General features: G+C 40.8%; 1 protein-coding gene across 1 annotated transcript in view; it reads left to right on the forward strand.

Moving 5' to 3' along the window:
• Window positions 1-27,378, forward strand: part of ano1a (anoctamin 1, calcium activated chloride channel a) — a gene marked incomplete at both ends in the record, with an annotated part of 100,967 nt that overhangs the window by 36,425 nt on the left and 37,164 nt on the right. The window contains 9 exons of the mRNA XM_080730140.1: window positions 5,957-6,055; window positions 6,906-7,063; window positions 16,013-16,067; window positions 17,292-17,343; window positions 18,456-18,511; window positions 19,462-19,503; window positions 21,877-21,941; window positions 24,500-24,634; window positions 26,989-27,149. Coding sequence (XP_080586266.1) covers window positions 5,957-6,055; window positions 6,906-7,063; window positions 16,013-16,067; window positions 17,292-17,343; window positions 18,456-18,511; window positions 19,462-19,503; window positions 21,877-21,941; window positions 24,500-24,634; window positions 26,989-27,149 — 823 coding nt within the window. The remainder of the gene's footprint in view (window positions 1-5,956; window positions 6,056-6,905; window positions 7,064-16,012; window positions 16,068-17,291; window positions 17,344-18,455; window positions 18,512-19,461; window positions 19,504-21,876; window positions 21,942-24,499; window positions 24,635-26,988; window positions 27,150-27,378) is intronic.

Raw genomic sequence — 27,378 nt, forward strand, 5'->3', positions numbered from 1 at the left:
TCTGTAACAGGGCCAGACAACCCCCCCCCCCCCCCCCCCCCCCCCACCAGCCTACACACACACACACACACACACACACACACACACACACACACACACACACACACACACACACACACACACACACACACACACACACAGAGCTGGTTAAACATGTTGCCTCATGCTAGATGCAGAATAGATATGCCTCATGCTAGATGCAGAATAGATATAGATACACCATAAAAATGCTAAAATACAGCATATGATTTGTGAAAGTGACAAACGGGCTTCACAGTTATGTCAGGTGTGTTCATATGCTAATGGTGATGCGATTTCAGATCAATTGCTCCAGCCACTGAGGAGAAACGCTGTGACAGACAGACATTCGGAAAATGATATGTTTGATGATAAGTTCAGCTCATCCATGTGACAAACAACATGATTGGAACAGGGAGGGTGTGTTCTCATGAACCCTATAGCATCCTTATGCTGTGAGTGAACATTTGGTGAAACCTGTTGCACATTGTGGACTTATTTATAACCAATGTATGTAGTGTACTATAGAACCCTGGGGTTCTACTAATTTTGTAAGGATACTTTTTTTTGAGACTTTATACAGGAGACTGAGCCGGTCATCAAATTATTGGCTTAGGAAATGACTAAAAACATTCAAGGCTTTATGGAGTGTGTAATTGATAGACAATAAGTCTTTTTTGGAGTGAACTACTCATTTTTCTTTGCTTTTTTTATGACTTACATTTTGGTAAACTACTCCTTTTCATAATACTGTGGATACATAGTTGATGGTTCCAGGGAATCCAGGGGATCTTTATACAGAATTATTTATTTAAAAAACATGAAAATCAATTTAGGCACCACCACAAATCCCATTTATGACGTCTCCTGGTTCACAGACCGCACTTTGAGAACTATGTAGGGAGCAGTTCCTCCGTGTAATATGTGTATATGTTACGTTTTCACTACTTAGCTCTTTTCTCAGCTCTAATTACACTTCTCCTTTGAATCACTCTTCAAGCCAAATCATGGATAAGTCCTGTTTATTGTTCCACCCTCCTCATAGAAGGAATGTTTGTTTGTTGGATTTTATCCCTGTTAACCCTCGTGTCACCAGAGGATGGCTGCTACGTGACCGTGAGCATGGGTAGATTAGATGCAATCTGTTGTGCAAGACACCAAATAAGAGTTAGTTGAGTTTACATTAACTGCTTGGGAGCAAGAGCATCATATCTGACAACATTCTTGTCAATTAATCCTATAAAGATATGTTTTAATTTCCAAATAACATCGCCACCACCACACATCCAAATTTCATTTGACAACCTGGTGTTTTACAACAAATCTTTCCTGAAAATAGGCAATCTACCAGCTCAAAACGCACCGTGTTGTGACATAGTGAGCTTGTAGATCAGCTATTTTTGGCAAATGTTTGCCCCAGAATAAGGACACGAGGGCTAATGAGGTGAAAGCAGCTGCTGGCCAAAAGAAGGCCATAATAAAACATGAAAGAAAGTTTGTACAATGTAGCTCCCTTAAGTGAAGTTTATTGACAGGGCCACAACTTGTGGATGTGTCAATACTCTGCACTTAAAGAGCTACGTACTGTTGGCAGACCTTCTTTCATGTTTTATTAGGACTCAAATGAAACATGCTTGGTCTCAGGACGACGTACGGACTGCACAGACCAGCCCTGTGAATGCAACATGATTGGTTCAGACAGCGTGAGTGACTACCAAGAGAATCGGAGGGATTGATTTATCACTCACACGGAAGAGAATAGACTTTATTTTCTCTGAGGATTCACAGCCTGTTTAACATAGCATCTGGGTGGCCGTAGGCGTAGATGAATGGTTGGGTAGTGAGGCACTCTGGGAGAGAGAAGGTCCCTGGTTTTCAGGCCTGGTCCCGGACTATGGGTCGAAGTGTCCCTGAGCAAGACAGGAGCCTTTCCTGGAGCGCTGTACCAATAACACTCACTGCTCCTAATAGTGCAGAGGACACATTTCATGTATGGGCAGATACAGTGACAGAAATGCCCTCATAGAAGTGGGGACCAAATAGCAGCATTGTCAAATCAAATGTGCAAGAAGCAGAAGGCATTAATATATGGAGTCTGTGAAAAGCTATTGCGCTGATTACAGTAACAGTGTTACGACCCGGCCTAATAAGACTCCCTCCTTCCCAGACCCCAAACATATCCAGCCAACACCAGTTTAAAAGCCAAAAGTACAGTGCAAGTTACCAAAAGTACAGTACCAAAGTTACCAAAACATATTGATAAATTACCTCAGGGTGGGCACTTGTACATAAGACTTAACTAAAAGAAAACCTATATGCTTACCTTTAACCCAAAACAAACACAGGTATCTTACCTAACAAACTAAGGGAACCCAGGATAACCCACCCCTACATTACCAAGATTAACCCAAGTTAGCAGTGAAACTTCTAAAATACTGGCAAGGCTAAAATACGGTCGAAACACCAGACTGGTGTGGTTTGGTGGGGTCCGCTCACTATCCCGACGGGCCGCTGTTCCGACTAGTGTCGGCAGGTTAGTTACTGAGGTACGATTACTGAGGTTAAGTTTAGGGTTATGGGCAGAGTTAGGGTTAGTTTTAGTGTCGGAATACCGGCCCGTCGGCACACTGATGCGGACCCGGTTTGGTTTGGAAACTGGCAGGGAGGAAGACACCAGAGCAACAGAAGGCAGCCATCCTTATAATCCCCAGCCTGTCACAGGAGCCAATCACCAGCAGTAATTGTGCAGCAGCTCCACCTAGTAATTAACCACTCACTCATTCACACCACTCATTCACCATTCAAACCAGCCGGTATTCAGTCAGTCACTCCTCACCACTCACTCACACACAAGGGGAAAAAAGACAGGGCAACACAGGAAAATACACATAAAGACTTAATGTCATAACAAACAGTTATTCATTGATAATACAGTATTGATATTTCATCTGTGTTTTAACTTCAATGCAACGATAATCTACGTTACGGCATCAACCTGTGCTTATAGTTGGCATTGCAGCTGTTGAATGTTCACTGCCAAAATATAATGAACCTTGGTTCAAGATGTTGTATGCAATGCATTCACTGGCAACTAGCCAGGTATTTCAGCTGTAGAGATCCATGAAACCTCCCCATCCAATGGATCCTCTTCATAATGACATGCCTCATCTTGCTTCCCTTCAACATGTCATTCAAGAACCACAGCTTGTATTTCTGCCAACGGTGATTCCCTAGGCTACTCTACCAGTCTGCAAATGATGAGCACATCTCATCAAATAAAGGTTTTTACATCTTTATAGGCAGTTTACACATTAAAATCCTCAGTGTGAGTTTAACCCTGAAAGTGTAAATATGATTTTTTGCCCTCTGGGGTAAATCACCACTCCAGGTTGAACTGTGTAGATTTGAGCAGGTTGTGGGTTTGACATACTGTATTTAGAGGGTGTGGAAATTAATTGATTCTAAGATGCATCGCAATGTGGAAAATTCTACATGAATACAGATCACATAACCAATTATAGCCTATTAATGTTTTATTGTTTGGTTTATTTTCCATTTACTTCCAGAGGCAATGTTTGGCAAATGCTAGGCTAACCACAAATGTTACTGGAGATTGGAGGCTGTGATCAGCAACAACTCATAAAAACTATTTTGAAATTAGACATTCTGGGCACATTTCTTAGTTACTTAAAACACTGGATCAACAAACACTCAACATATATACAAGATGTGATCTATAAAATCACTCACATCGAGACGTGAGCTTGCAATTCCAATTCCTGTCTTTTTTTAAAGCAACTTTGTAACTTGACTCTTCTACCCCGGATTTGAACCTGATTTCCTGCACAAGTGTAACATAACATACTCTACTATACAGATTGAACAAAATTACATTTTATTGATTTAATGAAAACAGTGAGGATTTAATTTAACTGATGTAAAAGTAGCCATTAGCAGTAATATAGAAAAATATAGAAAGTTGTGATGCATCGTAGAATTTAAATGCAAATCTTAACAGGTAATCGAAACGTGAGGCCAGTCAAGATCTAGCTGAACTGTGGGTAGGTGTGTAGCCAGCCTTGCAGTTGGGATTCATGAGAGACAGATGGTGAGACAGACACGTAGAACACGGCAGAACAGAACGGATCGGAACAGAACAGATGGGTTGGACTTATGAGGTCCCGGAAGGGGATAGACGTGATTTGTATGAGTCTTGTCTTATATAAGAGCTGCAGCCTGCAGACACAGATTTACATCTATTCTAGATTGGATAAAACAGTTTCTTCTGTGATTGAGTGCAGAGGTTTTACGTGTCCACCAAACAGAGACACTACCTTTCCAATTAACAGAGACACTGAAAAATGTGTACTGGTGCAGAAGCTCACAACGCATCATTGTTTGCTGAACCCCCAGGTTCAAGATTCAAGACTCCTTTTTAATTTAAGAAAACTTCCTATAGTCTCCTAGGAGACAGTGAATAGTTCAGAGCAGAACATGATGAAACAAGCATAGCATGATAAAAAGTATTAAAGTAGTAAAAAGAGTTTTTCAGAGTTCATTAAGTGCCTAGTGGGGGGGTTAATAATGAGAGAGGGCAGACTGTGTGCTCTGGGAGTTGATCACTTCCTGCATGGGTACTGAAACTGTTCAGCAGCCTGCCTTGCCGTTCTGGTACGACTGGATGCTCCTGTGTTGTTAACCCGACAGCAGGATGGAAAATGGGCTGAGAGAGAGAGGGGTGGGAGGTGTCAACGATGGTGTTAGATGCTCTCCTTGTGCATCGTTGTTGGTATATTTCTGTCAAGGATGGCAGTGAGGTACAGGTGTTATCTCTTCAGCTGTTCTCATCGTCCTGTTCAGTTGTTTTCCCTCCTCTGCTTTGCTGTTGCAATACAAGGAGGTGATGCAGTAGGTGAGTAGGCTCTCAACTGTCCCTCTGTGGAACATGGTCAGGGCTGGAGTGGGAAGGTCGGCTATCTTCAGCTGACGGCAGGGGGGTTTAGACGCTGTTGGGTCCTCTTTGTGATGGCGACTACACAGCTTCAGTTCAAGTTCAAACTCCATTTTAACCATGATAGTTTCAATGAAAACACCCGTCCTTGGTTCTGGCGACGATACTGCCCTCCTAATACATTAATTAATACAATAAAATAATTACATTGAATTAATGGGGCTGGCCTTGCGGTCCAGGCGCATACCACATAGGCTCTGATGCCTGACAGCGTGTCGCTGGTTCGAGTCCCGATCCCCATTTCCTGTCAGTCTAATGTCCTATCAATAAAGGCATAAAAACCTGAAAAGAAAAAAAAATAGGAAATGTATAAAGGGGTGTATCTGATAAAATGAATACATAAACCATAAAACCATGTTTGAAAGTGAAATATCCCTTTTAAGTAGAGTGGACAGAAAGAGACCCAGAACACAGCTTTGATGAGATCCTGTGATGATAACAGGTATTGTTTGTGTTGTAGTGTGTGTGTTGTGTTTGTGTTGTCTGTGTCAGGAAGTCCAGGATCCAATTACAATTGCCAATGTCCACATTCAGCATCTTTAGCTTCTCCACAAGTTGCTCTGGTATGGTTGTGTTAAATTATTGATGGCTATGAACCAAATGGACACTTACGGGTCTAACTCTTGAGTGTACAAATGGAACATTATGGGTCTGAGTTGGGTCAGAGTGTAGAAATGGAAGTGTGTGTGTGTGTGTGTGTGTGTGTGTGTGTGTGTGTGTGTGTGTGTGTGTGTGTGTGTGTGTGTGTGTGTGTGTGTGTGTGTGTGTGTGTGTGTGTGTGTGTGTGTGTGTGTGTGTGTGTGTGTGTGTGTGTGTGTGTGTGTGTGTGTGTGTGTGTGTGTGTGTGTGTGTGTGTGTGTGTGTGTGTGTGTGTGTGCGCGCAAAGCACCACCTGATTCCAATCTTTAACATGTCATTGTCCTCCAGGGTACGATACCTGGACAAGGCTTCCTGAAGATCCACGCACCCTGGAAGGTTCTGTGTCGAGAAGCAGAGTTCATGAAGCTCAAGATGCCCACCAAGAAGGTACAGCATGCATTCAACATTCACATGCATTCATTTGGGTTGATTTCTATCAGATGTCATGAGAGTCCGGTTGTCGTGATGACAGACATGACATATAGTCTCGAGACAGGTGGAAGCATTTGAGAATAGTGCGAGCCAACTAACAGACTAACAGTCTGTGTAATGGAAGTGCTGAAAATGCAAAGACAACAAAGTGGATGGATAATGTGGACTAAACCATATTCTTTTCATTTCCTGACAAGCTAAAGTTTTGGACATAAACGATTTCCACCCGACAGTGACAATATTATTTAATATATCACCAAGCAGTATTATTAACCTCTTTTCTAAGCTTCATTCAAGTATACTGTATAAGGCATTTGTTTTTGTTTGGTTTTATGTATGGTGGGAAGTCTCCTGGCTCTATTTATACTAGAGTAAATGTAAAAATCGTATACCCCATAAACAATTGTTTTCATATGCAATGCAATATCTCCTTGTATTGTTTGGTTTCATTTTAATAGTCCATCTCCATGAATGCCCCTGGCACTATTTCCCCTCCTTAATGTATTCATAGAGTGTTTGTTCAGTAAAAGTATTCTCCAGCTCTTTAGTAAACCGAAAATACATTTTCAGGTGGGGACTAGACACAATTGGAAGTGGAACACTATAAAATGGAAGCTGATGATCTTTGTCGAGTTCTCTCTCCTGATTGCATAACATTTGTATTTTTCCCTGAAAACGCATAACGAGATTGTAGATTTTCTCCAAATGTTAAACTGCCTATATTTTAACCAAATGCTGGCCTATTATGACATGGCCAGAATCGGGTTGGCTAGTGTTCATGTGTTTAATCCTCTGTTAACACAAGGTGTATGAAGTGAAGCAAGGCACCAACGTGGTGGAGAAGATCCGGCTGTTCATTCACAAAGTCACCGCTCCGCTGCACCCCAAGGTGGACGTAGAGTCCACCCGACCGCAGAACATCAAGCGTCTCTCACACCCCTTCTCCAGAGAGAAAGAGCACCTGTAAGTCAAAAAGCCCTTCTGCTCTGATCAACCTCACACTGAAATACTGACAACTGTATGGTTGACTATAACCATAACGATGTGAGCATCCACACTGCCATGCTACGGTGCCGACCAGCCGAGACCCTACACTGTTCTGTAAACATGTCTGCTGAGGGTTTTGAGAGACTAATTTTTGAAAATGATCTCAATGATGTTCACCACTGTCATCAATATAGTTGCGGTGTGAACTTTGTCATCCACTTGAGTTAGAACAATTTTCAATACAATATAGTTCTGGTTGGCACCGTTATTTGGCCCTATCGATGCCAAACTTTGCACGCACACTCTTTGGATGGCAAATCACAACCTCCGCCCCTGATTTCTCACATGGCCCTCTTCTAGCGCCACCATCAGGCAGATGTTTGCAAAAACATTTTTGGGCACTGCTACAGATCACGCAAAGCGGTACATAGTATCTCTAAAGTCATGTCATCAACATGGATCTGTCCCATTTCCCATATTCCCTCCTGATTGGCTACAATTGCCTTCTAAAGTTTGTGTATGCGACATGACGGTCGCTTATCTCCCGATTAGGGAGTCTTACTGGTAGTTATGGTTCTTGGTGTGAACGGCTCTACACTAATAAGGGTGGACCAGGCACAGCCTGGTCCTTCCTGGTTTCAGGTGAATCAATGTACTGTAGCTTGGTGAGGAGGAACAGTCAATACAATGGTGAGAATACAATGAATTCTTCCTGTTTCAGATTATACCTGTACATATTTGTCAAATCACAGCTTTGAAACCTTCCTGATAAGAGAGCGAAAAAGACAGATAGAGATACAGACAGACAGGACTTTCCCTTGCCTAACTCTTGGCTTTGTCTAGTATGATTTGGACTTAAATACTAAAATATCTAGAAGCTCTTGTGTTGCAGTGTGACATATAAATCAGGCATAACCATAACCCATTTGGCTAGTAAAGTCCAGCCCTACGGCAATACTAGATAAGTATTTGAATTGGTCAAACTTGCAATAGGATGCATGTTCAGAAGCATCTTCCATAAACCCTAATGGTCTCAAATATTTAATAATCTGTAATGTCTTCAACTGTTTGGCAATATGTAGAACTGCAGGAATTATAACCATAATTCCATAATGTAATAATTTCACATATTGTGTGTGTGTGTGTGTGTGTGTGTGTGTGTGTGTGTGTGTGTGTGTGTGTGTGTGTGTGTGTGTGTGTGTGTGTGTGTGTGTGTGTGTGTGTGTGTGTGTGTGTGTGTGTGTGTGTGTGTGTGTGTGTTTGGGGTTGTTGGGATTGGGACTTGGCCTTACAACACGTTTGATTTGTTCTTTTGTGTTGCTTTAATCCCTGAGAGGGAGGCTAACCATAATGTTTACATGCACACATTTCTCTAGTTACTGTAAATAATAAGGTAGACGTGATTGTTTAGTCGAAGCCTTTAAAATGGCTCAACATAGCTTCCTCCGATGACCCAGGTTTAGATGGGGGCGTAATGTTGGCGGATTAGTGTGCAGCACGGTAACAGACAACAAGCTGGTCATTTGATTTGACCTGTGACCAGCTGTAGGTTGAATGTGTGAGTTAATGTATGCACAACATTAAGTTTAAACTGACAAAGTGGTTTATAATGGCTCCTTTTTTGCGGCTAACAGTCATTAGATTTGCAAACTGGTAGGTCATGTTGCTCTTTGTTGGAAATAATTCTACTGTCAAGTTCTATGACAGCTGAAAGTTGGGTCCAAGGCATTATAACACTTGGTAGTTTGAGCTTCAAATAAACGGGTATTCCAGTCAGGTACATATTAATAAGGCAAATGTCATCAGATGGTTTAAACAATACTAGGTGCTACCAAAACCATCCTCAGTGGGCCATCAGTCTGACTGATGTGCTGTGTACCTGCAGTTGAATAAACTAGACACAACTGTCTGTAATCCATCGCCCTGCTTGGTTTTTACTGAACATTACATGGTTAAGTTGGTTAACAACACAATAGCTAATATAAAATAATAACACTTACTGCCGTTAAATAGCATTTATTTAAGTGTACGATCTATATAATAATCCTGAAAGCAAGGCCAAATAAGCAACTACACTTCAGAAACAAGCCCAAACAAAAGCAACCAGCAACTATGAATTTTAGACTTTAAAGGAAAACAAGACCAAAGTCACTTATAATAAGCAGACCTGGCAACACTGGCAGGCTAGAGTTGCCGCTACCGAGGTGTCATCTGAATGCAATGTTCCCTCGCCTGACTTTTAAATGCCAAGTTTGCCAACTAATGGCAGTAGACTTCTCTGTCTGGGAAATTAGACTGGAGCTGCGCTGCTGTGGAACAACGAGCAAGCTTCAAGATAGTTCAGATGATTATTATAATAATAATCTTTATTGTCCCCGAGGGGAAATTTGTCTTCACAGTCTGTTCAACACAAAAACAACACAATACCATATACTGTAACACAAAACTCAGATCATCAGGTCTCCACTATTCACAGAAAACCATAGGGGGAAACTGTGTTTCATCACTGTTATTGTTATTGTAATCACTATGACAATTATAATATTCAGGCAATATTTTAGTTGCTTTTAGAACATAAACTATGGGGGCACACTTTTCAACTGAGGCTGCTGCTAGGCCTCCCCTGGCACCCTCGTGCCACCGGGGCCGGCTGAAGTGCATTGCTGAAATCAGGTCAAGTTGAAGTTAATCTGGTTATTAGTATGCATGTAAATGAGCCAACTTGTTTTCAAAGATACATTTCCATAATGGCTTTAAATATTTCTCTCCTATGTGGAGGAAAATAATCTATTGAATATGTATATTTTGTTAACTAACGTTTAATTAAGATTTTCTTTTGTGCCGAGGGCTACGAACAGGTTTTGTGCAATTTCCTCATTATGCTTGATATCTTCAGGCTAATTCCTATACCAATCTGTCAACAATTGCAGTGAACACTAACAGAAATAAATCCTTGCTTTTCTGGACATATTTAGTTAAGCGATCAGGCCCAGGTGGTTCATCAGCCTGCATTGTGCGCTTCTGTACTCTGTTACAATACAATTACACTTACAATTTAGGCATTTAGTAGACGCTCTTATCCAGAGTGACTTACAATAAATACTCTCGTAAAATAGAACTACACTTACTGTATTCCATTCTTACTTTATACATCCTTCCATTAAACCCTTGTTAACTGATATACTGATCAGAGGTTGCGTTAGTCCGCTAATTGCTGGTTTTGTCCGATATTATAGACCGGAACATTATACATCTCTCCGGACATCTTGACCGGTTGATAATGACACAGTTCATTAATATCACCGCAAATCTCTTTGTCTCTCTCTCTCTCTCTCCCCCCTCTCTCACAAACACTTTTCCATCTATCTATGACCGTTATTTTTTATCCGAGGTCCGGTATATTTTAATCATGCCGGACATTGGTACGGGCAGTTTAAAATCCTAGCTTAACCTCTGATACTGATCTGTATCTTATGTATGAGTGAGCAGACACAATAGATTATATGGGCACATTTCCTAAGAAGGATGACTGAAGCAGGCAATCCTTATTGAGACTTCCCTGTTCTGTGGAATTTCTTAACCTCCGACTTCCCAGTAACTGACAACATTGATGCATTATCAAAAGTCACTAGGTCATTTAGTGCACTGTTCCGTGGAAGAAAATGCATAAATAAATCTTCACTTTCCTACTAAATGCAATATCTTCACGGACCACCAGTGGTCCACGCACCGCCTGTTGAAAACCCCTGGTATAGCACATTTCAACAAGGCAATTTAATGTGCTTTACATAAAATAAGTAAAGGAAAAAGCATTATAAATAGCACAGCAGCTGACGGGTACAGTCCATGGGCAAGATCAACATCATGTAGATTTCATTTTTAACCCATTAAAACCGGGAAAGCATCATGTGTCCTGTTAGATTTTAGCTATATATTTGGCACATTGGTTGGCTATGAAGAAATTGCAGAAACAAGCTATGTATGCTATGAGCTTGTAGATCTGCTATTTTAGACAACTCGGGAACCTTTTCTGGCAAGTCTTTGAATATATACATGTATATTTTAAAGCGAACTTATCTATCAAATCTTTGCTTCTGGGGGTCCGGGGAACAAAATATTTTGAGATGCGGGTCCACGGCCAAATAAATACAGATGAGTTTTTCAGAAAACTGTTAGGGTTTTAGAAGATATTTGTAGGTCTTATACTGCAGTAGTGTACAGCTCCAAAATGTGCATAAGAATGGTGGTCAACAACAGTCGTGTCATTATGTCAGCGGGCGCTGAAGCCTCATTCCTCATTCACACACGTAGCCTGGAGGATGTGTTCCCCTGGAGCATACGGCCCCCACCTTCACTTAAGGTTCGCAGGTTGATACCGGAATACTGATATATTATTGATTTCTGCTTTAAAGCTATACTGTGTAAGATGCCCAACTAGTGGTCATTAGCCCTATAGCAAACCGCGGTCGCGTCTTTCGGCCGTTTTTCGTACCTTCAGACCCCCGCGTCTGCCTCCACCTCGCTGAGATCTATCTTTAGAGGGGTCCCTTGTTCCTGTGCGTTCAGTAATTCCAGAGATACGGACTCCTTCACCCTGCCTGGTAGGCGAAATTACCTAGAGACGGGATGGTACAAACGGGCGACAACAAATATGGCGGCCATAGCGACCCCACTTCAAGATGCGCTGTGATTGGCCGGCCGTTGTATAACCCTCGCTGTGATTGGCCGGTAGTGTGATGACGCAATTTTGCCGCGAAATCCGGTCCCCGGCAAGGATCGCAGTTTACATATATAGAGAAGGCTTTACAGGCTGAAATTCACGGAGCGGATCTTCTAAAACTTTTGTGATTTAATAGTTAGGAGAATTTTAAGATTTGTTTTATAAAAAAAGTTACATAGTAAAGCTTTAATTCTGTCCTATATTAGTAGCTTAATGACTAGTATAGCAGTATTAAAATGTATTTTTTTTTTATGTCCAATGTATTTGTATTTACGTTCATAAAGTTAACATGAGTATATAACTAAATGTGTTTGAAATTTAATCAAAATGTTACATTTCAGGATTCCAATTAAAAAATAACAAAAAATTTATCAGGATTCCAATTCAAAAGAAGCAAAAATAGCCGATCTACTGCGATGCGTTTTGAGCTTGAGATCTGCTATTTTTGCTTCTTTTGTATGAGGTACTAGCATGACAAAGTGTAGGACGTAACAATATGCAATGTGGCCCTCTGGAGTGAAGGTGGAAATATAGTGGCCCTCACCATCATCAAAGTTCCCCCTGCCCTGGAGCCTCATGCCCCGGGCTGCAGCCCTGTGAGCCCACCATTATTAGTATATATAAATAATTCAAACGAGGGTACTAATTTACTTTCAACTGAGCCTAGTGGATGACAAGTTGATGAGACATGGGTGCTTCTGCTGTTGCCACCAGAATTGGTAGTTTTTGTCACACTCACTGTGCTTTAATCAACCTCTGATGTGTCTGGGAGTATTTCACGTCCAAGCTGAGGTAGAATAAAGTGGTTGGCTTGCCTCGTCGCTTCCCCCCAGGGCTCTTCATCATCTTGTCACAGCATCTACCAACCATGACGCTCAGGTGCAGCCTCCGTCAGGGGGTCTATCAAACCGTGCTGCAGATCAGCAGGGGTTGCCATGCAGGGATCGCCATGCAGGGATCCCATTAAACTCAATTACATTGCCCACAAGGAACCATCTGTATTCTGTACAAGAAATCACTATCCATCCATTCATCCTACCTGACACATTGAGGACCAGAGAGAAGCACATTGAAACAGAGGAAACGTTTACAGTATTTCTATGGTTGGGTTGGAAAGATTTATGTATTGTACCAATAGCAAAAAGAGGAGATTATTGAATGTGCTTTACTCTAATGATGAACATTAACATTGCTGTCAGCTACTGTAAATGAACAAAGGAAGGGCAAGACATGCTTTTTAAAGTGTGTGAAACCCTAGGCCGAGGTTGACGTTTTTTCCCAGTTCAGGTTCCAAACTACAGCGGGCTAAAAACATGGCAGGCATGCAGAAACTTCACAGGTAAAACATCCACATGGCAGGTCCATAGAGGAACCTATCCATGTGAGGAGGGGTAAAGTGTTGCAGTTGATCAGGTCAGCCTGGTGACAGGTGGTGAGCAGGCCTTGTTCAGCAGTTTGATGGTTCCCACTGGAAGCTGTTCAGGAGGAGTTATACTCCATCCTCCAGTAGGCAGCAGTTTACTGGCTTACAAGCCTGCCATTTCCCTTATTTTGTACTTTGTAAAACATTTTAATTGACATTATCGAGCCTTGCACATTAAATACCTTCTTTTTTACTGGAGTGTTGCGGACTTTCTGCTTTATTGCAGTCATCTCTCTCTACGTGGTAAAAAAAATAGTCAATTTTAATATAATATAATTTTTATCCCACGATTTCGTAACTCATTTTCACCCAGTGCCAATTGCCTATGTAATCCTAGCCTCGTAAACCAGACTAGATGGGAGGAGTCAAGTTTACTAGGCTAATGTAATCCTGGGCTCTGCTCTCCCCCTGCCGCGCCTGGGTATTTCTTTTTTATATTTTTGAAAAAAAGTTAATTTATACTATCATTACGAAACAATATTATCGTCACAATATAGATAATGTGGTATTTGGTAAAACATATTTGATTTTGCCCAATATGGCCCAGTCCTGTGACGGATATAACATATTGTCACTGTCAGGCAGAAACCTTGTATCTCCAAGTTTCACATTTGTATGTTTTTTTTTCGTAAATTAAAGCCCTGCTTCATCATACAAAAGTGTTGTACAAAAGTAGTGAAAATAGCAGATCTATAAGCACACAACTCGCGTTGTAGTTCTGCTATTTTCACTACTTTAAATCGTTTTTAAAATATTGATTTAAAAAAAGGTTTTTGGACATGGAAGGTTTCCACCCGACCACGACCATATAGCGAGGGATGCAATGATGTGGTGTTGCAGCATCTTGTAATGGCTCACTGGATGGATGGAGTGGGCTGTGGGCTCTGCAGGCTAACAGGCTATATTTACAGCTCTGACTAACAAGCTGCAGGACATCTCTGCTCTCATCTTCACTTCTTATTCATCTCGTTGTGGTCGGACACAAATCTTGTATCGCCATATTTCAACTTTTCAATGTAAAAAAAAATATATATCCCTAATTTGTTGCACAAAAGCGTCACACTGAAGTAGTGAACATAGTACATCTACAAGCTCACAACATTTTTCCAAAATAGCAGATCTCTCCTCAATCGGGGGAGGGAAGCCGGGGCGGGGAGGATGATATTTGTCTCTGCATGTACTTCTATGGGCTGGGGCGCCACCTGTCAGCAATGAGAGTGTAGGACAAAAGCTCTGCGTCCTCCCGGTGGGGGCTCCTCACTGGCAAGTGAGCCAGTAGGGAACAACCGCAAGCAGTGGGAGGAATTAATTGGCATAAAATTGCTAAAAAAATAAGTTACACTTTTTAAGCTTGTAGAGATGTGCTATTCTTTTCTTTTTGTGTTTTACTTTTTTTAATTGAAAGTGGTTCAGTGTGTTGTGGGTTTTATGAATATTGAAGCTCGTTTCTATCTTGTTTCTAAATAGTAACTACATTGTATCCATTGGAACACAGGTTCTTTTTCCACTTCTTGAAAAGTTACGGTTTTAGACATCCAAGGTTTACCCTGGCTATCGGCGATCTGCTCAGGAAGCTCACAACTCAATGAGCAACTTTATGAATTCCGCTATGGGTAATTGGTTAGCACGGCGCTGTACACAGTACAGTACAACAACATACAAACATACAAACACACCATGGAGCTACAAGGGGACATGCAATTAAAGGCTTAAAATGGGAAATCTCACTATTGATCAGTGCTGTTTTTCCCAAATCATCAGAGACTGTGCTGGTTTCTGCATCTTAATTGAGGTTCTCTCACTTCTCTGTGGTGCTTTGCGCTACAATAAATCAATTCTGCTTGGAGGAAGAAATGGGTAGCTAGAGTAATCCCCCACTCCCTGGCTTTTTTTTTTCTTCTTTTTTTTTTGTTGAGAAAAGGCTAAGGACAGCAGATGAAGGAATGCAATCGCCAGATTAAGAAAATGTCATAGTCTTTGTCATTATCCTGCTGGCCTATTACTAAGTCACTCACTATACATCATTGACCGGAGTCCCCCAGGGCGCTGTACTAGTCCCACTCCTTTCCCCCCTCTACACTAATTGTCTTTGCCAAAAATAGCTGCTCTATAAGCTAACAACACTTGTAGATGCTATTTTTGCTCCGCCCCAGAATACGGATGCAAGGGTTCATGTCGTTAAAGGTAGCTGTTTCTAATGAGATTTGTCTTTTGTTGCAAACATTTTTTTGTTCAGGAAAAGTTAATTTATTTACAAATGATGATAAATGAAGGTATTTATTGACTTGGAATTAAATTGATACCAATCAGGTAATGGTACTTCTGGATGGGTTGCAGTCAATTTTGTCACGTCAGCATTATGTTGTGAAATATTCTTAGAAGTTTAAATGACTCTCTGGCAAATAATTTAGCTGATTAAATAGTTTCACAAGAAGACTGCTGGCAGTGTCACCACAGTGAATGCAATAGTTCTGTGTAGGTTTGCTGCAGTAAATACTAAAGCTGTGTAATTAATGATTTCTGGTGGAATAAAAAAAAACAACGATTGTGTATGAAGGATTAGTATTATTCACCAAGACATGAGTTCGTAATTCTTCGGTGTCTGGACTCTGGAGAGTTGGGCTGGAACTATCAATTATTTTCTTAGCGAACAATCGCTAAGAAAATAATTGACTATTTTTATATTGTATTTTTATGAAATTATTCAAACGTATTATTTTATTAAAATATAGATTTAATTATCGAATCTAAGCCACAACTCTGTTTTGTTCTTTGTTTCCAGGTTCGATCTTTCTGACAGAGACAAATTCTTTGACAGTAAAACTAGGAGCTCCATCGTAAGTACACATACACAGTTCAATGTCCCCTTTGTACATGTACGGTATTATAACTATCTAATCCATGACTTACAATAGTTCCACTAAACCTATATACTTTGGGGGTCCCCCAGGGCTCTATACTAAGCCCCCAAGTCGTTTTCCCTCCACACTATCTTTGCTGATCTACAAGCTCTCAAAGCGATAGATATTATATATATATATATATATATATATATATATATATATATATATATATATATATATATATATTATTATTTTTTAAATCTTCACTGAATGGATGAATGAATAGACCCAACCTTTAAGTAAAGTGTCACCTTGTATTCATAATGTGCTGTTATGCTGAGGTTATAATCCATAATGATAAACATTTATAACAAGTCTTATATGAAGCCTAATGAAGTGCATTATAATGCATTTATAAACTTAATTATAAAGCACCATTATGTGTCTATTTCTCCAATTCGACTATACCTCACAAGTATAGACACACACACACACACACACACACACACACACACACACACACACACACACACACACACACACACACCCCCTGCTTCCAAATGAGATAGTTAATTAAGGATTATGTAATGGGATTGACTGGGTGTTATTGGAATGACCGTGTCAATGTGTGCGGGTAATATGAGTCCCAGGCTGTTCGCTCACGAGCAGAAACGTCAATAAACTCCCATTACTGTAGAGAATGGAGCAGTGCTCACCCAGCTGCTTCCCAAGCCCTTCATTGTGTTCATACCACGTCTCAAAAGGTGCCTGCGCCCTGGAGTGAATAACAAGTGTGATATTGTACAGTGTAATAGTGATAGTATTATTATGAATGGGGTTGTAACAGGTCTCAGAATTCACGGTTTGGTTCGATACGCACAGTGGTGTCACGATTTGGAACATTTTCAGTACAGAAAAGAATATATCATTTGAGCACAGAGAGGGTATGGTTGAGTGCAGAGCGGCATTATGAGGACCATTTATATGAAGATATGGTTGAAAATGTTTGGAATGTTCCTTTAAGACCCATAATGGTGAAAATACTCATAGATCTGCCCTTTTATTATTTTTTTCTTTTTTCACACCTACAGTATAATGATATGCCAAATTAGGGACGCCAGCCTGGTTGTTAAGTTGTTAAGGTGTGTTGTGTCAGTGTGTCGTGTTGTGTCGTGTCGTATTGTGGTAACATTGTGTGTTTCTGTCACATCATGTCAGGTGTATGAAGTGTTGAAAAGGACTCGCTGCACCAGAGCTAAATTCTCCATGGGTGAGTAGCCGTTTTATATCTTCTTAACACAAGACACATTTATACAATGAATTACTATTCCCCTATTTACAATTCACAATATAATACAGTTCATTGCTAAAGGACTTTTTCCAGTGCTTCATTCACCCTCTATCATTGAAGACTGTTCCCACATGTAACATGTTCTTTGTACATAAACCGGACCTGACAGCATTGATTGACGGGTGGAAACTCATCAGAATCAGTACAGCTGGTGCTAACGATGTTCGAATGGGGTCCTAATGAAAAGGGACAGCTAGTCCACCACGGGAACACCTGTTTTTATTGCATCTTATTTCACCATCCTATTGACAGTCTTTATTTGTTTTGATGGTTTGATGTGGCTGTTGTTAGTCTAGCAAGGCAAATAATTGGGCTCACTTAGAGCTCAGTGAAAACTGGGTAATTATCAGTCAAAATGTGCCATATATAATTATGTATGTATATGAGTGTGTAAAATCAGTAATATTATATATGAATTTGGGCTGGGATGGGATTAAAAAATTTAATCTAATTAATTACAGGCTCTGTGATTAATTAATCGCAATTAATCGCATTTTAATCGCACATCGATATTTGACCTGAGAAGCATTTTTTTTCCAAGTAAAACACATCTTGTTGTACGAGTGAATCAACAAGTGACTTTTTTAAATCTAAATTTCGCATCCACTGTGCCAAGCAAAACGCTTTGATCGGCTACTTCTCCCTTTGCGTTTGTTGTCTCTTCTTGGTTGGTGCATCGCTATGATCGGTATGCCCGAAACTGAAGGTTCTGTGGTGCAAAAACTAAGTGCGATTAAAATGAGTTAATTTTTTTAATCGCGTTAATTTTCTGTAATTAATTAATCGCAATTAATCAGTTAAAGTCCCAGCCTTAAAAACGTTATTCCTTCTTATTTATTCGTAGTGTAAACTATATAGTATAGTACAGTATAGTATCTAGTATAGGGAGGTGGGGAGAGGTGCATTGCTTGAACTATGCTGGTGGTGGGTCCAGAAGTCACTGACCTGCTGGGGTGTAAACCCAGTCCTGTCTGTGTGCGCTGCTGTGTCCTCACTTTAATATGAATCCACTGACAAATGTCCTCTTACAGGCATAACCAGTCTCCTAGGCAACGGTGTTTACACTTCTGCGTATCCGCTGCATGATGTGAGTAATTACACACACACACACACACACACACACACACACACACACACACACACACACACACACACACACACACACACACACACACACATCACCCCACAGACAGCAGGGTTTGTAGGACTGTTTGACTAACTTCATTGACTCCATCATGCGAGACTGTCGATCACCACAAAAATGTATAGATCGACAAGCTAAAAACCAGGGGCAGTTCTCCATTCCTAAACCTGCCATTCCTACCCACTGCCATTCCTACTGAGGTTAGGGTTAGGGTTTGGTTTGGTGGTCACTGCCTCCGTAGGAATGGCAGTGTGTAGGAATGGCAGGTTTAGGAATGGAAATGTGTACCCGGTGTTTTGAGTAAGCAACACTGTTGTACAAATGGGGCTTTCCTGTTTAATCACATTGATAAATTAACTGTTTTAATTGTATGCCATTAGTGTGAAATGTGAAAAAGCTTTGTGTATGACTATGAAGTGTTTTAAATGCTGATAAATAACGCTTGGAAAGCCAACATCTTAAGCACTAGCCTAAAGGGGAAATTCTCCGTGCAACAACTCACCTTGAAGAGACTCATGCCCGATTTATGCTCCATTGTACGATGGTGCCACGTGCCGAAAATAGCTGATCAATAAGCTCATAACGTGTGTCATCTGCAACATGTTGTGAGCTTGTAGATCTGCAATCTGGGGCGCACAACGCTGTTGTATGATGAAGTATACAGTATATCAAGCTTCAGGACAGCCACACAGATGCTATGGTTCATTAGGTGGTTAAATGTGGTTTCTACTGCTTGAACTGTGTGTGTGTGTGTGTGTGTGTGTGTGTGTGTGTGTGTGTGTGTGTGTGTGTGTGTGTGTGTGTGTGTGTGTGTGTGTGTGTGTGTGTGTGTGTGTGTGTGTGTGTGTGTGTGTGTGTGTGTGTGTGTGTGTGTGTGTGTGTGTGTGTTACAGGGAGACATCGAGGGGATGAACGCAGAAGCCAATGACAGGAAGGTAAGGAGAATGAAGCCGTTACAATAAATGGATGCAATCAATCACAGCCACTTCCAATACTTCCAATCAATAAACAAATGCATCATATTGATCTGTTGCTGCATCTCACATAATATCTGCAAACAACTTTCTATTTCCTCTGCTTTGAGAGATCTCTGTAGTGGATCATTAGTTATAATATAAATAACTGCTTAATTATTTGGGTTTTGCCATTGAAAATTGGAAAATATGAATATTAAAAAATTACATTTGCTTTTTAAATGTAATTGTCCTTGTTCTGCTTGTTGCTTGGCTATTTTCACTACTTTTAAGTGACAACTGTTATACGAAGTAGTAAGAATAGGGAATTCGTCTATGAAAAATACTGTTCATAAAAATATGACTGGACATGCTTTACACAAACAAACTGTAACTAAATTATAAAAAAACTAAACTATAACTATAAAAAAACTATAATGATGTAAAGACTGCACAGCAAAACAATCTAAGCAACTCATTCATGTTTAATGGTCCCCTATGCTCTCAAACCACTGTTGTAAGGATGATTAACAGTCACCCTTGATGTGGGGAATGCCACAAATAATACTTTAACAACGTTTATTCAGGCCTGCTGAGCTTTTACAAATCACAAGTTCCTTTTATTGTCATACATAATTTTAAACATCAGGGATGCTTGGCGGAACGAAATTATGTTGCTTGGTTCGGTATCATTGCCATTTGTGTTTGTAGCTGCTATCCATTGCTAGTAAGTAAGAGATATACACTCTAATGTACACAAGTTTCTAACATCTGTTTAGTTTATCTCATACACACACAGGCTATATAGTTTAATGTCTAGAGAGCCTTAAGACATTATATAATAAACATACAGGAAACGGCATGTTGTGTAATGAAAATCGGGTCACAACCCTACTGTATGTTTGAGAAACAGTGTGGATGAATTATTAATGAAATAACCCTTTAAACACCTAGCAGCCATACAGGACAAATCAATCTCAATGCAACCACAAATGATATCAGCCCTCGTATTCCTAATGAATTATTTATATGCAATCACTATTTACCAAATATAATCACGCTCGAGTATTATTCATATTCTCATTGGGAACAGCTCCTGTAGTAGTAATTCTATTGTTATCCAGTATAGATGAACTAAGGAATACCCCTTTAAATATCCAGAAATAGGCATAATTATTACACCATCTCCTGATTGTAAATATTTGAGGACAATCGTTTTGCATAATCGTTATTTGGGGGTCCTTGACATGGTGTTTAAGAACAACTGTTCTCTCTCTCTCTCTCTCTCTCTCTCTCTCTCTCTCTCTCTCTCTCTCTCTCTCCTTAATGCACCCCATAATTATACTGGAAGCTTTGTGTTGAAATAGTTACCACGGCAACAAGCTTATAATTCTCCTTCTGCTGTTCGCAAGCATCAGAAAGGCTCAAAACCACTCCTTATGAAATCCTCTCACATGCGCTCTTGCGCGCGCACACACACACACACACACACACACACACACACACACACACACACACACACACACACACACACACACACACACACACACACACATTTGTGCGCGTGCGCGAATGCACTCACCATCATACAGTATATCCACTACACACTCAAACCTGTGTGTGTGTGTGCGCGCGCGCATGCGACTTTTGCCTGTGTATTTACTTTACTTTATTTATTTATTTGGACGGGACAGTGTATATTAATGGACATTACATAAAGCAATGTAAATGTACCGGACTTAGCAAGAATGCTAAATTCAATCCGTAGTCCCCACATGAAACTCAAAACAAAACAAACAAACAAACTTACATCAAGAGAAGACACCTAAAACACATACATACAAGTACTATACTATTCCAACAGTAAGAACCCTACATTCGCAAAAAGGAAGATTAAATACATGGTCACACGTTTGATTGTCAAGTAACCATTTACATTTATATATTTTTTTAATTTAAACATATTGTATGTGCATGCTCACCTATACCAGTTTCTATGTCTTTATGTACTGTGTCTTATAAGGCGTTGGCTGAGCTTACAGACAGAACATAATCATCACCTCAGATCTAATGATTTAAACATGTTTCAAATCATCAAATCTCCTTCCAAATCTGTCATCATTTTGAGCATTTTGAACTATCAAAGTTGAATGTCAGCTGTGTGAAGACACAGTGGCATTTCATTTTGGCAAGGTCGGAGTGCAATGGGATGGGATGTTTTTGCAGTTTTCAAAAAGAAATTGGAAGACAAAATAAGGACACTGAGTTGAAAGTGGTTATGTCTGTCTGTGGAATGTATAAATAGCCTATTGTTAATATAGAAAAGCATTAACTAGAGCATTTCTTTCTCAATAGCTGCTGTATGAAGAATGGGCCAGCTACAGTGTCTTCTACAAGTACCAGCCTATTGGCCTCATCAGGTGAGCATTGCTGTTACATGACATGTTCTCTTTATTTGATACATTCCAAATACAGGTACATGTATACAAAGTAAAATGGCTTGGTTAAAAAATAATGGTGACCTGTTCTGACTGTGTCTCAGGTGTAAACAGACATGGTGAGAAATGGAGATTAGCCTCTCTTTGCTGTCTGTGTCTGGTTGATTTAGAGCAGTAGAGCATTCCATGGCTATCTTCCAAAGCATTCACAAGGCGAATACATTCTATTGGGGGCAGCAGGCTAGCCACTAAGTTGTGGATTTATACTATCAAACCCTGACGAAGACATATTGTTGCCACAGGCGGCATTCACACAGGCACGTTTTATTGCAATTAAAACGAATCCTGTAACGTATTGTCGGAAAATACACAACGTTTGGGCATGTGTGAAGACGCATCCGTGTTCCTTTTCGAATCAAAGAAACGAATGCAAATCCACAAAAAAAAACGGTGGTTTCGATTCGCTACAGCAAACGCTTCACTGTTGGTGTGAATCCATCCGTCTCAAATGCTGTCAATGAAACATTGTGGCATATAGAGCCATGTGCTGGTTAAATCCATAGTTATATATAAAAGGTTAAATCCCCCTCCATACCGTCCGCTCTCATTAGATTTATGACCATTAGCCTAAGGTCCATGTTGGCCGCCCCCTCCCCTCATTGATTTCATTTCTGATCACCGCTCCCTCGATCGCGCGTAGTGTATTATTTGTGAGGAGTTGCTCACAGTCAGATAAAAGGAAGATGCCACTGGAGTCACTATTGTATATCATATATAGGCTATATACCTAATATAATATAGGCCGATGTATGGGTATCTTGCCCTTGCTCGCTCTCTCTCTCTCTCTCTCTCTCTCTCTCTCTATCTATCTATCTATCTATCTCTCTATCTCTCTATCTCTCTATCTCTCTCTCTCTCTCTCTCTCTCTCTCTCTCTCTCTCTCTCTCTCTCTGTGCCAAATCATGTCCAAATGGAGACGCTTTATGCGCGGAGCGCAGAGGGAGCCAGCGGAGGGCAAGACGAGGGGCAGAGAGAGAGAGAGGTTGACGTTCTCCTCTTCGTAGATATTCATATCTTTAAATTATTTGCTGTCTGGTTTATTGCTGGTAGAGTCCCTCCAGCCGCCGCTGGTTTTATTTTTTGATCGCCCGTTTCCGACCGCAGATAAATAGGCTAACGCCTGTGCCGCAATTTTGCGGGGGTCCTGCGGTTACATTGTGTGTTGAACTTGAAGAATTAATAAACATAGGGAGATGGAGAAGACATTATTATGCAGCTTGGATGCATACATGTCCCGTGGACAGACATGGACTCAGTGATTCTTTGTTTCGGATGACAAAGTGCAGTGTGAGCGCAAACGTATCAATTAAATATGCAAGAATGGGCAACTTCACCCCTCCCATTCGCACGACTAAACCGAATTATATTATGCGAATGTGGCCTTACTGAAAATAAATCTCCAAATATATATATATATATTGTTATTATTATTATTATTTTCACAAAGGATGGAGTGTCTTGGATTTGGACGGGTACACATTTATGTGCTTTTACCCTTCAGCCTGGGAACACATTTTTTGTGTATTACTGTATGAAGTACAGTATTGTTATTATATTTTTTTATGAAAGCCAAAGCTATCAAATAGTTTTGGAATTTTGTTTCTAGCTGCTACAGAGGCTCAGTAATACTCTTTTCAAAAAGAAAATTGGGTAATTTAACTAAGATCTTTGAGGCTTTTTTCAAATCGGACTTTTAGCCTTAGGCCTAAATGGGTTAATAGAAATAACCTAAATGGTGCATTCATGTAAAGTTTATGGTTATGGCTGGTAAGAATGTGGTGCCAAGATTTGGCACCTTTACTTCATTAAACATTAAGTTTCAGTTCAAGTTATAGTCAGTGTGTCATTGATCATAAAACTTCTACATGTATTTTAATTAAGGGCATTTATTTTTTTTACTTTTAATCTTCTCCTGGTCCATGTACTATACTAGGCTTTTTCATTATGACATGCTTTTCTACTGAATCTGAGGAATGAGATCATATTCTGATTGGTAGCAGTTCCTGTATACAGTATTTTCTGGACTATAAGGCGCACCTGACTATAAGGCGCACTGTCATTGAATGGTCTATTTTCAAACTGTTTTCATATATAAGGCGCACCTGACTATAAGGCGCACATAATAGACGCTACCGTTGCGTTATGCATCCAACAGATGGAGCTGTGCTAAAGGGAATGTCAATGTCAATTAATGATCCATATATAAGGCGCACTGGACTATAAGGCGCACTGTAGTTTTTTGAGAAAATTAAAGGCTTTTAAGTGCGCCTTATAGTCCGGAAAATACGGGTAATTACATTTTTATCGTCATGTTCAGTTCAGTTCTGTTCTTGTTCAGCATGCCATTGGTTCTCAAACTACTACTTTGTGGATTCATAAATCCAAGTGCCCCCTTTTTCCTGACTACAACATTTTGCTTCGAAAACTACAAGAAAAAGAAGGAAAAACAAACAAACGTGTGCTGTTTGTTATCCCACAGGAAGTACTTTGGGGAGAAGGTGGGTCTGTACTTCGCCTGGCTGGGCGTCTACACACAGATGCTGATACCTGCTGCCATCGTTGGCGTCATCGTGTTCCTGTACGGCTGTGCTACTGTTGACGATGACATACCCAGGTACATACGCTCGCACACAAACACACAGGGAAATGCCATACATTTACAGACAGTAAACACATGTATTTTATTCAAAGACTCATAATTAACCTGAGCTGGTCATGCACTCTCCATTAGAATAAACTATTAACAAACTATGCCAAACATAATTTATTACCACACAGAATCATCAGTATTCATTTATCCATTTGTAACTTGGAAAGTGTAGAAATGAATTGTCCTTTGTACACTAAATTTACCGAAGGTCTTATGTGCCACAAGGCACGAAGAGGATAGGTAACAGGTAACACTACGCTCCTTGGCCTTGTTGGTGTTGAGAGCGAGGTTGTTCTCCTGACAACGTTGATGAAAATGCCAGACCGTCGTGTGTTTACAGCAAGTAGAGGATAGGGCTTAGCCCAATCTCCCATCCTGGCGACAGCCCAACAGGAAGTCCAGTATCCAACAGGAAGTCCAGTACCCAGCTGCACATGGTTGGGTACAGGCCCAGATATCTGAGCTTTGGTATCAAGCTTGGCAGAAAGCATTATGTTGAATGCTGAGCTGTAGTCAGGACTTAATTTGAGTGAGTGAGTGAGTGAGTGAGTGAGTGGGAGAGACAAGTGTGTTTTCTCCTTTCCAAGTTTGATGTCAGTAAATAGACAGTAGCCTAATGTTACACAGATGTGCATCTCTCTCTACTAGTCGTCTTGTTAACTGAGCTGGGCAGTGTGCATCTGTCTGTGTGAGTGAGAATGAGTAGTACGACTTTTAGTTGGATTCGCTCCTGCACCTAATCATTTACTGGCTGTAGCCTTGTAGTCTGAACAGCATTCATACACAGCTGTGGGGTGGTGTGAAGAGCCATGGCAATTGCATCGTTGATGGATCTGTTTTGACAATATGCAAATTGCCATGGGTCCAGCATGGAAAAAATGTAGTCCTAACCAAACTCACAAAGTATTTACTGACAGTTGAGGTGAGTCGTTCAGACATGTAACCTTGGAGTGCTTGGGGACAGGCACAATGCTGGACATCTTGAAGCCTGCAGGGACCACAGCCAGCCTTTACTGTGACCTGTTCAGTCTGACTGTCTCTCAGGTGCAAACAGTTTCTCTGTCTGTGTGTATACAGTATGGTTGATTTAGGGCATCTGAGCATTCCATGGCTATCTTCCAAAGCATCCATATGGTGTAACATTCTTCTGGACAAAAACATACATTCTATTGGGGGCAGCATGGCTAAGTTGTGAATTCTGAACCAGAAAAGGTTCTCTGTGAGGGAAATCATATGGTTTGTTTTGATTAATTGAACAGAACAATATGGAGAACCATCTGTTCTCCACAAGTAATCAAATCTATAGTATAGGGTATTAGGGCTGTCATGCACATACAGTATAGGCTCATTCAACAACCAATCGTTGATGTATGTTAATGTTACGTTGCATTGAAGCAATAAGCATGTCATTGTGGATTTAGTATACTGCCACTGTGTTGGAAATAACTACACAGCAACAACTGGCTTACAAAGTTTCGTTTAGTTGTCCACCAAAGTTAAACTCTGCAACAGTTTGTCCATCAAAATTCCTCATGCTGCTCTATTTGTACGGTGTCAAGTATTTTTTTAAGGTGTATAGAATATTCATGTTGCTTGAATCGCAGGAATGTGTAGCTTTTTTCAGTCCTGTTATGAACATGGAATGAGTTTTAGCTTGTTTAGATGGACAATTGGCTGACGTTGGCGCTGGCACACTGAACATACAGCAGTGTATCAAAGACTGCAGCGCACACTGCTTTGGTTGAATTGAGGGAATGGCCTTTGTTAGTCCCACAGGGTAAATTCAGTTTCCGCTTCACCCAGCAGCTGACGGCTGCTCAGATGGTTATGACGAGCGCCCAGGGGGAGTCTAGGGGAAGTTAGGGGTTAATTGTCTTGCTCGCCGACAAAATACTAATCAAATACTGTGTTGACAATCGATTGCGTATTTTCTCTCTCTCAAAGTCGATGATTATTTGATGTTTGATTATTTACTGTTGTGTGTGTGTGTGTGTGTGTGTGTGTGTGTGTGTGTGTGTGTGTGTGTGTGTGTGTGTGTGTGTGTGTGTGTGTGTGTGTGTGTGTGTGTGTGTGTGTGTGTGTGTGTGTGTGTGTGTGTGTGTGTGCGCGTGCGTGCGTGCGTGCGTGCGTTATCCAGGTGTGCCAAAGTGAACCTGAACTCTTTTTAATCACCAGTGCTCTTCCGCTAATGTCTCTCTCCATTTTACCTTCCTTCTCTCCATCTCCTCCCACCCCACCCTCTCTCCTGTGTTGTTCCCTCTGTCCCCCCTCCCACCCCACCCTCTCTCCTGTGTCGTTCCCTCTGTCCTCCCTGCCAGCATGGAGATCTGTGATCCCAGGAACAACATCACCATGTGTCCACTGTGTGACCGCGCGTGCAGCTACTGGAAGCTGGTCACGGCGTGTGGCACGGCGCGGGCCAGCCACCTCTTCGATAACCCCGCCACCGTGTTCTTCTCCATCTTCATGGCTCTCTGGGGTGAGGAGCAACACAAGCAGTTACAGTACATGTACAGTACAGTACTTCAAAACCATCCATTCAGAGAAACAATGTTCATTCACTCTCTTTGGTTTCACTTGGGAATATTTTCCTTCTCCCGAACTCGCATATTAGATTTAGTTTTCTGCCTTTAAGCCAAATGAAGCATACCTGTGAGGTGTGAGTCGAATTAAATGTTGTGTAAGCAAAGCTTATCGATATTCAAACG

Source organism: Nannobrachium achirus (genome assembly GCF_963921795.1).
Source record: "Nannobrachium achirus genome assembly, chromosome: 7".
NCBI lineage: Eukaryota > Metazoa > Chordata > Actinopteri > Myctophiformes > Myctophidae > Nannobrachium > Nannobrachium achirus.